The 13,660-nt window shown below is 46.4% G+C and overlaps 2 protein-coding genes across 2 annotated transcripts in view; one reads left to right on the forward strand and one right to left on the reverse strand.

The window, feature by feature from the left end:
• The first annotated feature begins 1,904 nt into the window (after positions 1-1,904).
• LOC117041469 (platelet-derived growth factor receptor-like protein) lies at positions 1,905-7,003 on the forward strand. The gene is given in 8 exon segments (XM_033140314.1): positions 1,905-1,961; positions 3,442-3,778; positions 3,922-4,073; positions 4,575-4,649; positions 4,652-4,701; positions 4,703-4,868; positions 6,103-6,242; positions 6,672-7,003. Coding segments are annotated over 8 exon segments (1,197 nt in total). The 5' UTR covers positions 1,905-1,906; the 3' UTR covers positions 6,894-7,003.
• Positions 7,004-11,481: 4,478 nt separating this feature from the next.
• The window catches only part of CCDC69 (coiled-coil domain containing 69), a 35,882-nt gene continuing 33,703 nt past the window's right edge, over positions 11,482-13,660 (reverse strand). Inside the window, exon 9 of the mRNA XM_033140315.1 lies at positions 11,482-13,057. Within this exon, the coding sequence (XP_032996206.1) occupies positions 12,892-13,057 (166 nt within the window). The 3' untranslated portion in view covers positions 11,482-12,891. The remainder of the gene's footprint in view (positions 13,058-13,660) is intronic.

Genomic DNA, 13,660 nt, shown 5'->3' on the forward strand with positions numbered 1-13,660 from the left:
TTTTGAGGATCAGCTAAAAGTTTTGCAGCTTTTTTGCAAAGGGAAAAGCCCTGGGGTTTGGGTTTTTTTTTTTTGGAGGATCAGCTAAAGGTTTTGCTGCTGTTTTTGCAAAGGCAAAAGGCCTTTTTTGAGAATCAGCTAAAAGTTTTGCAGCTTTTTTTGCAAAGGGAAAAGCCCTGGGGTTTGGGGTTTTTTTTTTTTTTTGGAGGATCAGCTAAGGGTTTGCTGCTGTTTTTGCAAAGGCAAAGGCCTTTTTTGAGGATCAGCTAAAGGTTTTGCAGCTTTTTTTTGCAAAGGCAAAGCCCTGGGGTTTGGGGGTTTTTTTTTGGAGATCAGCTAAAGGTTTTGCTGCTGTTTTTGCAAAGGCACAGGCCTTTTTGAGGATCAGCTAAAGGTTTGCAGCTTTTTTTGCAAAGGGGGAAAAGCAAAGCTCCTTTTGCAAAGGGGGAAAAGCAAAGAGGAAAGCCCATTTTTATGGGGTTTAACTCACATTTCTGAAAAATCTTGGAGGAAAGGGAGCCATTTCTACTGTTCCAGACAGATAATCTAATCAGCCAGTCACATGTCCTGGGGAAACACACAACCTCCCTCTGCAGCACATTCAACAAAGGAGGGCGGGGCTGGAAAGGGAGCCGGGGACTCTTATCTCTCTCCCGATCTCTTGCTGATCAGCTGCTGAGCGGGTCCTTCAACACTCCCTTTTCTCTTTGTAAAATAAAAAGCACAATCTGCTTTGGCCCCTGGGCAATTCAGCTCCAGGGACCACCATTCGCTCCATAAGACGCACAGGTATTTCCCCTTACTTTTTTAGGAGGAAAAAAGTGCGTCTTATGGAGCAAAAAATACGGTAAGCTGCAGGGCCAGTGTGCCAGTGTAACTCCAATTTAAGCAGAGTTTAAGACAGATTACCAGTTATATGTGCATAATATGTCCAGTATATCAAAAGATCTGATGTAAGACATTCATTTTAAAGATGCTGTAAAGCATTCATATTTTAATTTCTTTGTTACATTTGTATACTGTCCTTTATTAAAGGATCTCATCTTAGTATTCAGAGGATCTGATGAATACTTGCAGCTTACATCATCTCTGGAGCTGTACTTGGAGGAGGAGGGTGGGAGAATTTGGGTTCAATTCCTATCTGGTTCAGAGTTCCTGGAACAGTATGTACCCTAGTGAAAGTAACATAGAAAATACATTAGTGAAAGTAACATAGAAAAACACATTGCTTGGGGGAATAGTATATGGGCAAAATATACAAAATGTGTATCACTATGGGAAATCCAAACTAAAACGCTGAGAAATCTCTATAAGGACTTTTAAAAATAAACAATCTCATAATGATGTGGAAATGTGGACAACTGAATATTAGAGAAATGAAGAACTGAGAAAACAGAAATGAAGAGACTCTTCCATCTCTAATGGAGAGAGGCACTGGTCCTCGCCTGAGCTACTTTCATTAAATCTAAGAAACATCAACTACTTTCTCTGCCTACCCCCCACTGCTTTCTGTGGAATGCATCTGAAAAGGGATCAGCCATAATATTTTGTAATTGGAAATTGTTGGTTTTAAGCCTGGAGCGCGTCTGACAGAGTGCTGCACTGAATGGGCCTATTCACCTCCTCTGTAGGATCCTGAACCCTTGCGGCATTCATGTGTGAAAGGGATTTTGTTGAAAGGGTCAAGCCATGAGTTTGCTTTGCTTTGAAATCTCCTGCCTTCCCTGTACTACCCACCCCCTCGCCTTCCCCGCCCACCAAGGAGAACACTTTGGTGTGAGATTTCTTCTAAGCTGTGAAAGTTGCAGCAGCACGTAGCAACTTCACCACTTGTAAATTGGCTGTGCAGAGACATATTTTCTTGTGTCTGGTTCGTCCCTAAACGCCTTTGTGTCATGGTCCCAGGATGAATTTCAAAGTGCTGGCTGTTTTGAGCTGCTTCATCCTCCTCTTTGTTTGGGGTAAGTCATGTTTCCCTTTGTCCTTTTCCCCTCTGTGTTCCCACGATTCCTCTCCCTTCTCTAGCAGAAAAATAAATGTTAAAATGCTCAGTGCATTTCTCCATTTCCCACACAAGGAATTTCTTGTGGGGAGCATGAACACCCACAGCCTCTCATTGCTGCTGTACATCGGGAGCCAATCTGTGGTAGAGATCAGCTCCTGAGCTTTGACCTGGCCTTGGACTAGATTGCAAGTGTAGAATTCCTACACGTCCAAACAATTGGGAACACTACTATAAATATGGGAAGGGCAGAGGCGTACCTAGGCTCCTTTGCATCCTTGGCAAGGAGCTGTATTGGCACCCTCCTACAGAAAATACCCACTTTACCATAATAATCACATTAGAAATGACCACATTTTACATGACCCAAATACTCGAAGAGTCCAGAGTGAGGGCAATGTGAGGAGGAAGGACAAAACAACCCTAAACGCCTTTGTGTCATGGTGCAAGGATAGGAAGCTTCTCCCGCATTTGATCTTATCATCGCAGCATCACTGTGTTGTCACACACAAATATTTCATAGACTCCATAGTATGATAGGTCATTTTTGAGTATCTGCCCCTGCCCCGAAACAACCCCTAGGTAAACCTCTGGTGAAGGGCAGATAAGAACAAAGCTGCTCAGCAAACTTGCAGAATCACATTCTCTGGAAGATTTGCTGAATAGGGTATATCAAAAATCGTTTGAGAATGTCATGGTTTGGCTGGACTACACTTGTGGATACATGCATTTTGCAAAAACTGTCAGGTGAGTCGCTGCTTGCTGCTTGCCAGGAGGAGTAAAGGTGGCAGCAAGGTCTGTGGGGGTGCAAATGTACCAGTGGAGCCAACTGGGGGCTCTTGTCCATGCATGTGCACCATGCCACCACCAACCGGTGCCCTCTGGCAGTTTTGGACTACAACTCCCATCAGTCCCGGCCAGCACAGCAGCACTGACAAGGGCTGATGGGAGTTGTAGTCCAAAGCAGTTGGAAGTCATGCACTTGGGAAAGCTTAATATCTGTTAGTGTATTGTGTACAGTGGTACCTCGGAAGTCGAACGGAATCCGTTCTGGAAGTCCGTTTGACTTCCAAAACATTCGGAAACCAAGGCACAGCTTCTGATTGGCTGCAGGAAGCTCCTGCCAACCGGAAGCATGGAAGGTCATGTTGGACATTTGGGTTCCAAAGAACGTTCGCAAACCGGAACACTCACTTCCGAGTTTGCAGTGTTTGGGAGCCTAAACATTTGACTCGCAAGGCATTCGACTTCCGAGATAACTCTTTGAATTCAACTGGCAATAGTCCTGATAGGTGTGGCAAGATGACGTTCATAAATAGAAAGTTTTGAAAAATAGGACTGGTGCAAGAGACCGATGACACCAGTCCTATATCATGTATATATGAAGTGAAGGTCAAGGCCACTACTGTGATGTTTCATAGAAATGTTTCTCTTCGTAGCTGAATGCCAAAAAGAAAAGCCTTCCAAAGCTACGGAGAAGGCAGCCACGAAGGAGCTGAAAGCCAGTGGCTCCAAATTTCCCAAAGTGCCAAGTAAAAAACTTAAACAGGGGACTCCAAAGTTTCTAAAGAAAAGCCAAGTTAAAGCCATGACTGTTCCCAGGGAAGGCAAGCCGACCATTCTGAACAGGGCAGTGGCAAAGGGACAGTTCCAGAAGGTGTCCAACACGCTGGTGCTAAAAGCAGGCGAAGCCCTCGACTTGCGCTGCAAAGGAAAGGCTGTCAAATGGAGATACCCTCCCTACTTGGAGGATGACGACGTGGAGAGGCGACTGCGGTGAGCATATTGACGGCAACGGTTTGTGTCGGATAGATGTGACGTGGTCCTGCATTCCGTGGTGAACGTGCTTGTGGATGGAACGTCCCAGGTCTGGAGGGGAAAGCGCTTCCTTGCCTCATCTTTGCCCTTCTCTCTTTCAGAATCAAACACTTTGAGAGGCACAGTCAGCTGACCGTCGCCAATTCGACCGCGGCAGACACGGGCGAGTACAGCTGCTGGTCCTTCCAGTGCCGCGACAGCGAGTGTCGTGATGGAGAGGACAAGATGGGCAAAACATTCATCTTCTTCACAGGCCAGGCTTTTTCCTTGGTTTAAGGTGCCGGGGGGTGGGGTGGACCTCTTCCTCCCTGCTTCTGGTCTCCCCTTTCCTAGCCATTATTTCCTAAGATACCCCCACACACTTTTGAGGGTCTCTTGACAATACTGGGCGGGGCCAGAAGAAAACTGGGTGGAGCTGCAAATGTGAATATTGCTTCTGTGCAGTTGGCTACTTTTAAACACACAACACCACCAGCCTTCCTCGGTCCATCTAGGCAAAACTCTCAGGAGGGTGAGAGGAGGGCTGGTAAATGAAATGGCTGTGGAGGGGGGTGGGTATGGCCTGGGGATTAGTCCAAAAGCGCCATTTCAAAAGCTGGGAACCCTTTTCGTTGAGAGGGCAGCATCTTTTTTGACAAATGATTGCACGTGGCTTTTTATAGAGAGGGCTATAGATGACAATAATCGATGGCCCTGCCCAGGAGAAGACGCTGTCTCTGCACATCCAAGCGCCCCTTTTCTGTTTTCCCCTCAGACCCTCAGGAGCTATTTGTGCCCACAGAAGATTACTATGAAGTGATTCAGCTGCGTACAAACCACCCCACCCTCCTGCATGCCAGGTGACAAATCCAGCAGCCAAAGTGACGCTGCACAGGGAGTTCCCCCCCCGAGAAAGTGCTTGTGGATGGACTAGACATCTCGCATGATGTGAAGAGGGGCTTCATCATCCACCGCCCACAACCTTCCCATGCTGGCTCCCTCTTCTGCATGGCCAATGTGGATGGGGTGAGGCAGATCTCCACAAAATACATGCTGATTTATGTGAACTGTAAGTTGCCTTAACAATTAATCATCTATCTCTCCATCTCTTTATCTCCCAAGTGTGTATATGTGTATAAGAGAGAGGGGGGTGGGGGAGAAAGAAAAGTCCACCAATCTGCTTGCCTTTTTTCATTTTAATGTTTTTTTAAAACTCAGGTTGTCAAATTCAAATTAATTCAGCCCAAACTGTCCCAAAAGGGTATGTGGCTGCTTTAGAGATAAAATAAGTTAATCTCATCAAACAGTTCCATTCTTTTGCAAAAGGGAATGTGACTTATGAGAATGCAGGTGTGTTAATTCTATCCAAGGGATGTGCTTATGATCAGGGAGATTCAGTCATGCCGATCAAGGAAAAGGAGCCTTGGTTTGCTGACCACAGGTTGCGAAGGAAAGCCCAAAACTGATTCTAACCTAATTTAGAATGTTTTATATACAACTCCCAGTCAATCAGGACCCAGGCAGAGCCTGGGAGAGTCTATGAGAAGGGAGTGGGAAGTATTGTCACTTTCCACGATGTCCACTGAATGAGGCCTGTTTCTCCGGGCAAGAAGTACTGTACTTTTCTGTGTATTAAGACTAGTTACCCCCCTCTAAAAAAGCATGCAAAAAAGTCTTATATATGGGTAGTGCATAGGGTGGACGTTTCATTTGTTGCTGCTATGGCTGTCAGCGGCTATTGTGCATGTTACTGGTTGCTGCGTCAATGGGTGGTGTTGATTGGGCGACACTGTGGCAATTGCGCAGGTGATTTTCGGCATCCCCCCCCAAAAGCTAAACAACCCTGGATAATCCTCCCCCGAAACAGCTCAACAACTTTGTGCCATCTCCTCCCATGTTCTTAAATTTGATTTCCCCAAAATAGGGGGCGTCTTATACATGGGGGCATCCCGGTAATGGCGGACACCTGTCAAAATTTGGAGTCATTATTCTATCAATGACACCTTGATGCAATCTTTGCCCATTGCTGGACATGCACAAAGGCTACTAGTCAGATTTAGAAGGCTTCACAGGCAAGGCCTTGTCGCAGAGAATCGCTAAGGCTGGAGAGAGTGTGGGAGAGGCCTCAGATTCAGTATCCACTGCCTCGTTTCCATTCAGCCTATGCTCCAAGTGGGAGAACTGTAGAATTTCGCCATGCCATGCCCATCTAACAACTCCACAAGGAGCAATGGGGCAGTGGCAGAAACTGATGTCTATATGCTGATATTTTTTGTGTGTGTGTTTTATTTCCAACTCTGCAGATCCTTCTTCAGTTCCCAAGCCAGCTATCAGAGCTTCAGTGGCCTCCTTCCGTGCTGGAGACAATTTCAATGTCACGTGCACTGTCTTTGGGGAACCAGAAATTGCTGTTGATTTCACGTGGGACTATCCAGGAGAGCAAGTAGGTAACAGGTTGCTGATGGGGTGAGTGGGTGTGGGATAAGAAAAGTGGCTTGTACTATAACAGTACAGGTCTTTTAAGCCCGTCTCCTTTCCTGCTGATCTGTGGAATTTCCCCCTTAGAAATTGAACAAAGGCTAGCCCAACCCACAAACCTAGCCAATAAGAGCGTACAAAGCCAAGCTGAATAATGATTGGCCTGACCTCAAATGAGTAGGCCAGAGGCAGAATGAAAACATAAATTGTTCCTCTGCAGATAAACACCAGGCAACCTTGTCATGTGGTTTGCTTGCACCTGAATAATTTCCAAGTTACAGGAGTGGGTGTTGCTAGACTTCCATACTGGGAAAAGCCACTGCTAAACTCTCTTGTGCACTGACTACCATGTGATCTGCCATGTTTCTCAAATAATGTCCTTCTTCACTTTCAGATTGGCAGACCACCCTACATCCGCGAACGCACAGATTTGGTGCGACGTGGTGGGCAGGTGCAGCAGGAATCCGAGAGCATCCTTTACGTTGACGAAGCACGTGCTGTGGATGATGGTTTGTATACCTGCACTGCTGAAAATCTGCAAGGAGGCACTGCAGTGTCCACCCGCATTCGCTTGGTTCCAGCCTCACCAGCCCCGAAGAAGGCAAAGTCTGGGTAACTGCCTCTGGTCCTGCACTGCTGAAAGTCCAGGTCCTACTGGAAATCCAAAGACTAGAGGCTGCCATCAAAAACCAAGGGAATCAACAGTTGCCTTCTCTTATTTTGTCCTTTATCCTTTCATGTTTGACTCATTAAAGTAGGAGGAATCTTTTTGAAGCAAAGGCAGAGAGTACCTTTTTGTTCACAGGGATATTGTGAAAGACAGGAAAACGCTCCAAGATATTCATGACTATTGCCAGAAAAATGCTGTCTTGGGAATTCTGGCTCTGTGTGAACATCTTCATTCACAGGGCCAAACGAAATTATTGAGCTCTATGATCAGATCTCACCTCTCTTTAAACATTATATATATCAGCCTTGGACCATTTGTCTGGGTATGAAGAGTTAACCCTGCAATTTTCCCAATTAAGATCCCTGCCAGCAGCTATACGCCCTGTTAGGGCATATATGTATGTACATGCAACAGCAGTTTCAAAGGCAGGTACACTACTCATAAGCAGAATTTCAGTAAGTAGGGGATTATTATTTTTTAAAGTGCCCCAGCACTACAGTCCAAATCTGTATTACCCACATCCATACCCACCTGGTAGGTCCTATTGGACAAAAATGTAGAGCTGGGATTTCTAGCCATCTCATCTGCTCTGGCCCTTGTGGAGATGGTAAAACCTTTATCAGGTAGCAATTTGCATCACTGAATGCTGCTTTGTAGGAAGAAAACTTAGTGAAAATTAGAGGTAGAACAACCAGAGATTTTCCAGGAAGGCACTGACCATTTTAGCAACATCAGTTTATTTTATTTTTATGACTTTACCCAGTTATTTACGATGTCCATTTTCATCTGCACTTCTTAACTGGTTCTAAGTAACAAGTTCCAGGGTGCCTGTTTTTCCTCTCTAGGTCTAAGTAGCCAATTTTAGGTGCAGGCCCAGTGATTTTCCACTGAACTGAAATGCTCTTCACTATAAAGTTTTTTTTTTACTAGAGGCTGCAGAGTCTTCAGAAGCATCACCCATCAGGGAAGGGTGTTTAAATTCTTTGGCTTGGATCCAAGTGTTCCATGCGTGTAGCAGTGGGCTCCTATAAACCATATCCCCAGACTAAATAGCCAGATGGAGAAGTCAGGGCTGTGTGTACACAGTTGTGTGGGTCCCAAACATGTGCTCAAGATGTCCCGCTTAATTCAGAAGGCCCCATCTTCTATTGCATATGTGTAGGACCACAGCCATAGGAAGCTTGCAATTACATGTTGGGAGGCGACTGAGAGAACAGCTTTCAGTCTCCCCCTCCCAATTCTCATGACCTCCCCACCCCACTTCCAGCAAACAAAACACACACACACACACACACACACACACACACACAACACCCTACAGTCCCATTATCAGGAAGGAAGGATATGCACCAGGGGACCAAGAAATAAATCAAGAGGTTATGAGGATGGCAGAGAAGCAGGCCAAACACCCCCCCCCCCCATTATAAAGAACAAGTATATTTCAGAAATGGGAGGGAAAGTACATTTCAGTCATTTGTACGCTGCAAGAAATTACATTCATTTTGCAATACTGGAAAATTTCCACCAGCCGCCATTTTACAACTTTCTCATGCTATTGCAGCAGGCTGAGTAATATAATAATAAAACCTGTTATCATTAAATGAACAAAAACACAAAACACCCTTCCCTGTTTGCTATCATAGAAATGAGAGAGCCAATGCCTGGATCAGATCCCCAAACTCTCATCAAAATAAGCACCCTCCTTTGTCAATAACTGTAAACAGAGCTCCTGCCCTTTGTCTCCTTCGCTAAGGTGTATTTCATTAGCCAGTGATTTCAAGGTGTGATTCTATGATGGAGGCTGCAATCCTCTACACACTTATCTGGGTGTAATAACCGGTGAAATCGAGGGGGCTTACTTCTGAGTATACACTTTTAGGCTTATCCACTGGCTGCCTTGCAAAGTATTGAAAGCTGACATAAGTAATGGAGTGGGCCCTGTATTCTTCTGAAAAACAAGTGAGAGGTTTTATTCCTGTCACCCCTTCTTGCCCTGCTTCCAGCTCTGATTCTGGACAGGGAAGTTGAAGGCTTATGGTAAGAAACCCCTTGCCTGATGGTGGCCACTACAATGGGTGAGTCAAGAAAACCAGCTGAATAGATTGAAAGAGCCACCTGGTTAATGCTACTCTATGCTATTTGTATCACCAGGCAGCGTTTGGATCTGGTGTCAACTCTGGCTCCCTTCACTGGGACTGCAGAGCCTTTGAGGAGTTTCTCTCCTGAGAACTGTCGGCTCAAAAGCCTTCCTCTTCTGTGCTATGTGCTGCTTCACTTCCAGGAAGAGTTGGTAGAGGTGCCCCTGCAGGCTGTCTCAGGCCTTCAAGTGCTCTGGGCATTATTATGCCTCTGAATACCAGTTGTTGGAAATCACAGCTGGCCAGAGTGGGGTTGTGTTCATGTCCACCTTGAGACTTCTCACAGGCATCTGGCTGACCACATGAGAACAGGACGCAGGACTAGATGGGTCATTGGCCCTACATTCTTTCAGCTGGCTAGAGGCAACCCCCCCTCAAAAAGCGTTGTTATTGCCCTTTCCCCCCTCACAAGTCCTCTGAGACATACAGTGCAGACCCAGCACTACAGTCACTAGGGCTGCCTTTAGCAAATATCCGCCCAGCGCTCCCAAATTACCACAGATAGGTGTTGGGCACTGCCAGCCATTGGTGGGGCACAACTCTCCCCCATGCCACTGCGGGAGAGTGATCCCCACAAAGGCTTGGGAGGGAAGCTGCACGCCCGTCAGCCTTACGGTTGGCAGGGCACAGCTGGCGGGCGTGCAGGGAAAGGGGAGGCCGCCAGCAAAGCCGCACAGCTCCCCCACTTGTTGGGGCGCCCCTGAGAGGCCGGTGCCCTGGCGCGATGCACCACTAAGCCCTATGGGAAAGATGGCTCTGACAGTCACATCTACACCCTATGTTCAAACAATTCTTACACAAGTTTTTGTGAAGAATCATGGGAACTGTAGTTTGTTAAGGGTGCTGCTGGTTACCATAGGTCTGTGTGGCTAGCACCCTTAACAAACTACATTTCCCATTATCCTTTGGTGAAAACCATGGCTGTCATCTAAGAGTGCTTTAAATGTATGGTGTGGATAGATCTCAAATATTGGACATCTTTGGGAAAGGGGACATTGGTGAGGCTCTGTGGTCCCAATAGCCTACAACAGCGAAACAAGAAGAATATTTACCTTTTTCCAGCCCCTGCTGCCACTACAAGCGACACATAACATGCTCAGCAGTGCTTACTCTCTGAAGAAGTGAGTTGTTCAGGGAGAGGGTGAGCAACCTCCTTGGATTCGCAGGGCTATATGAAGTCGCATCTGAGGAAGAGCATAGATCAGTGGTTGAAAGCATCTACTTTACATGCAGTAGGTCCCAGGTTCAATCCTTAACATCTCCAGGTAGGTCTGGGAATATTTCTACTTCAAGGGCTGCTGCCGGTCAGTGTAGACAATACTGAGCTAGATGGACCAATAGTCAGACTTATTATAACACAGCTTCCCAAGCTCTTTATGCCAAGTCAGATTACTGGTCCATCTAGTCCATATTGCCTACTCTGACTGGCAGCAGCTCTCTGGCAAGGATCTTTTCCATTCTGACTACCTTTACCTGGAAGCTGGGATTGAATCTGGGACCTTCTGCATGCATGTGCTTTCCCACTGACACAATAGCCCTCCCATGCCTCAGAATCCCTTTAGCAGCTCTAAGGCCAGATCAGAAAACTGCTGGCATTAACTACAGTACCAGAAACCCGGTCACTTCGATTATTTCCACCCCCTCTGCCAATTCCATAAAATCCACACAGAATTTGCTTCATAACTTACATAATAAATGCAAAAGAGAGAGAAAATCACTTAAAAAAATAATAATAAGCGGGTGAGAGGTTTTCACCAACACACACATATGATACATTTACTGTGATCACTAGTTAGGAGTTGCTCACTCCCACTTATCATCACCCTGTCATACAGTAGGGACAGATTTTCCAACTGATACCATACCGAAATTTTGTGGAAAGCCTCAATTAGATACAGCGTTATTACAAGCTAGCTGTGTTTCTCCAAGATAAAACCACTTCACTGCTGCAGACAGAGCTGCATTATACGTGAGGAACGACAAATAAAGGTTTGCCAAGACTCAGGGTTGGGTGGGATCCAATTGTTGGTTGCCCGAATTATTATTTCAGGAACTGAACACGTTAGCAAACAAACGTCACTGTCGCCAAGCCATGCTGCAAAAGCAGAACCCACGCCTTTGCACTAGGCCCCCACATTTCACAACCCACTGACTGTGACGCAGCCCACCGGCTGTGAACAGTCTCCTAGTTTTGTTGTCTGTCGGGTACTTCCAAAATGGGTGTGTGCATGTGTCTGTGGGAAATACCTGGCTGACCACCATGCACAGCCGGTGGGGCTGCGTTCGGCTGGGTGGCCCACACGTTGCGGAGATCTGTGTGACGTTCTCTCAAGGCAACAACCAGCGGTTCACTGGCTTTTCATGAGCGTCGCTACTGCGATGAGCCACTGTTTTTGCACTACATGCTACATTCACATACACAGTACAAACCACCGTTTCCACGCAGGGAAGTATAAAATGCTTCTTGATTAGAATCAAGACATTTTACGCGCCCTTTGTCTCAATTCAAATCATCTTTTCTTTTTAAAAACAAAAACCCATAAAACAACCATTACGTGTGCCTTCTATGTATTTAGCCTCTAATTTCTCCAGCCTGGAGCAACTTCGTTTCTCTGCAACTACTAGCACTGCTTCATCACAGCCAGTGGAGGGCACCATCTTCTGTTTCAGCTTCTCAAGAAGCTAAATTGCTATAAAAATAAAAATAAAAATCCCTTGGTTTCCGAAGGCTTGCAATTTTAAGGCCATTTCCAATCTGTTGTTTTCTAAACTGATAAAGAACTCATAAAAGCAGGCAAAAATACCTTCTATTGAAAAAAGGAAGAATTATTTTTGAAAGGAACCAAACGCAAGGAGGTGCCTGTTCAATTCTCTCCCAAACCGTGTCAGCAGCTGCTTATCTGATGCAGCACTTTCAACACGGAAATGATGAAAGCCATATGGGCAGGGACTGAACACATCATGGAGGAGGGTATGTAAAAAAGATTATGGTCATCGAGCAGAGAAAATGACACAGCAGAGGCATTTTCTGGAGAGAGAGAAAGTTCTCCCAGCAATGCAGGAGTTGATTGTGGTGGATAAGTAGCTCCTTTGTGACTGGGTGAACATCTAGAATGCACCTCAACCACAGAAGTTTGTATCCATATTTTTGCCCGAGTTCTCCAAAGTTTTGCATTTAGGAATCAAAATGCATGTTTGTGGTCCGGTCTGCCTCTTCCAGCTCAGACCAAAACAGTTGTGGGCATGCGAACTCTGGTTCCTCCAAAACCTGGCAGATGAAAGGATGTTCGGATCTGGGCCTATGCCTTCAAATTTCCATTGCCTCTCTTCTATCCTATGGCTTCTTCTCACCTACAGCTTTATCTACTGAAATCTTAAATTATGGATTCCCACTGTATCTCCGCCATTTCCACCATGCCCTAATATATATGAGGTAGCAAATCTTGCTACCTCCCTGAGGGGTTGGGGTTGGGCAAGACCCTTAGTCAGTGCTTAGTGGCATACACAGAAACGTCTTGGCTAGCATTAAAGCTGACCTCTTTGTGTGTGGGGGGGGGGGTATGCGGAGTAGCCCCCCTTATTCCTAAGGCAGGCCAGTTCAACCTCTTCAAGTGTCACAAAACAATGAGGCCACCTATGGGAGAAAATCAAAGCACACAGAACCTCCGGAACCGTCCTTGCACCCGGGTGCCACTCCTCAGCATGAGAGTTCTAGGTCTAGTCGACAATAGAGAGGCCTAGAACAAAAGGAAGGAGCCACCTCTCCCATCCCTGCCCCACCCCAGTCTTTCTGGCCTATCCGAATGCTACGTAGCGATGAGTGTTGCCTCCGTGGAGATAGGGAAGGGGTGGGGGGAGTCGCCATTCAGCACTCGGTACAGCAGCTCTTCCTTCTCCCGGTGAGCTTGGGCTCGCAGCTGTGACTCCTTCTCCAGGGACTCGCGGAGAGTGAGGAGCTCGTCGGACAGTTGCCTGCAGGGCAGAAGCACAGAGTCAAATGACTTTGGAGTCCTAGAACCGGTGGAGAGATGGAGGCTGTGGGGCCAACTTGGACATGTAGCATGCGGTTCCCCTCGTCTTCGTCCCCAACTGTTTGCCGCTATGAAGACAGGAGGGAAGGCTCCCTCTACTGAGATCAAAATGACAATCACAACACCCCCAAGTGGGGCCTATGGGGAGGGAAAAGTCCATATTGGTGCCAAGCTTTCCATTCAGGCCCCAGGTTGGGAGGTGAAGAGATATGCCTCCCCTTCCATAGAGTCCCCGCTTCCCATAGGCTGTCTTCACAATGGGAATCAGGCTCCCTTGCCCCTGTAAGTAAAAATGAACACATAGCAGGCAGCTACGCATCTTAAGTGAGTGGCCCTCAGTTTTCATCATGAGCACTTTCTCACCTCTGTCAAATGAAGTGGGAAGATGTAATACTGTGGGGAAATATAATGGTATTGAAATCAGGGGTGCAGGGAACATGAAATGCACACACTACAAATGTTCAGAAAAATGCTTCTATAAGTAAACCACCAAAGATTCCCTTAATAGAGCCCTCCCTCCCTCCCTCCCTCCCTTCCTTCCTTC

The sequence above is a fragment of the Lacerta agilis genome, chromosome 2 (assembly GCF_009819535.1).
Source record: "Lacerta agilis isolate rLacAgi1 chromosome 2, rLacAgi1.pri, whole genome shotgun sequence".
Taxonomy (NCBI): domain Eukaryota; kingdom Metazoa; phylum Chordata; class Lepidosauria; order Squamata; family Lacertidae; genus Lacerta; species Lacerta agilis.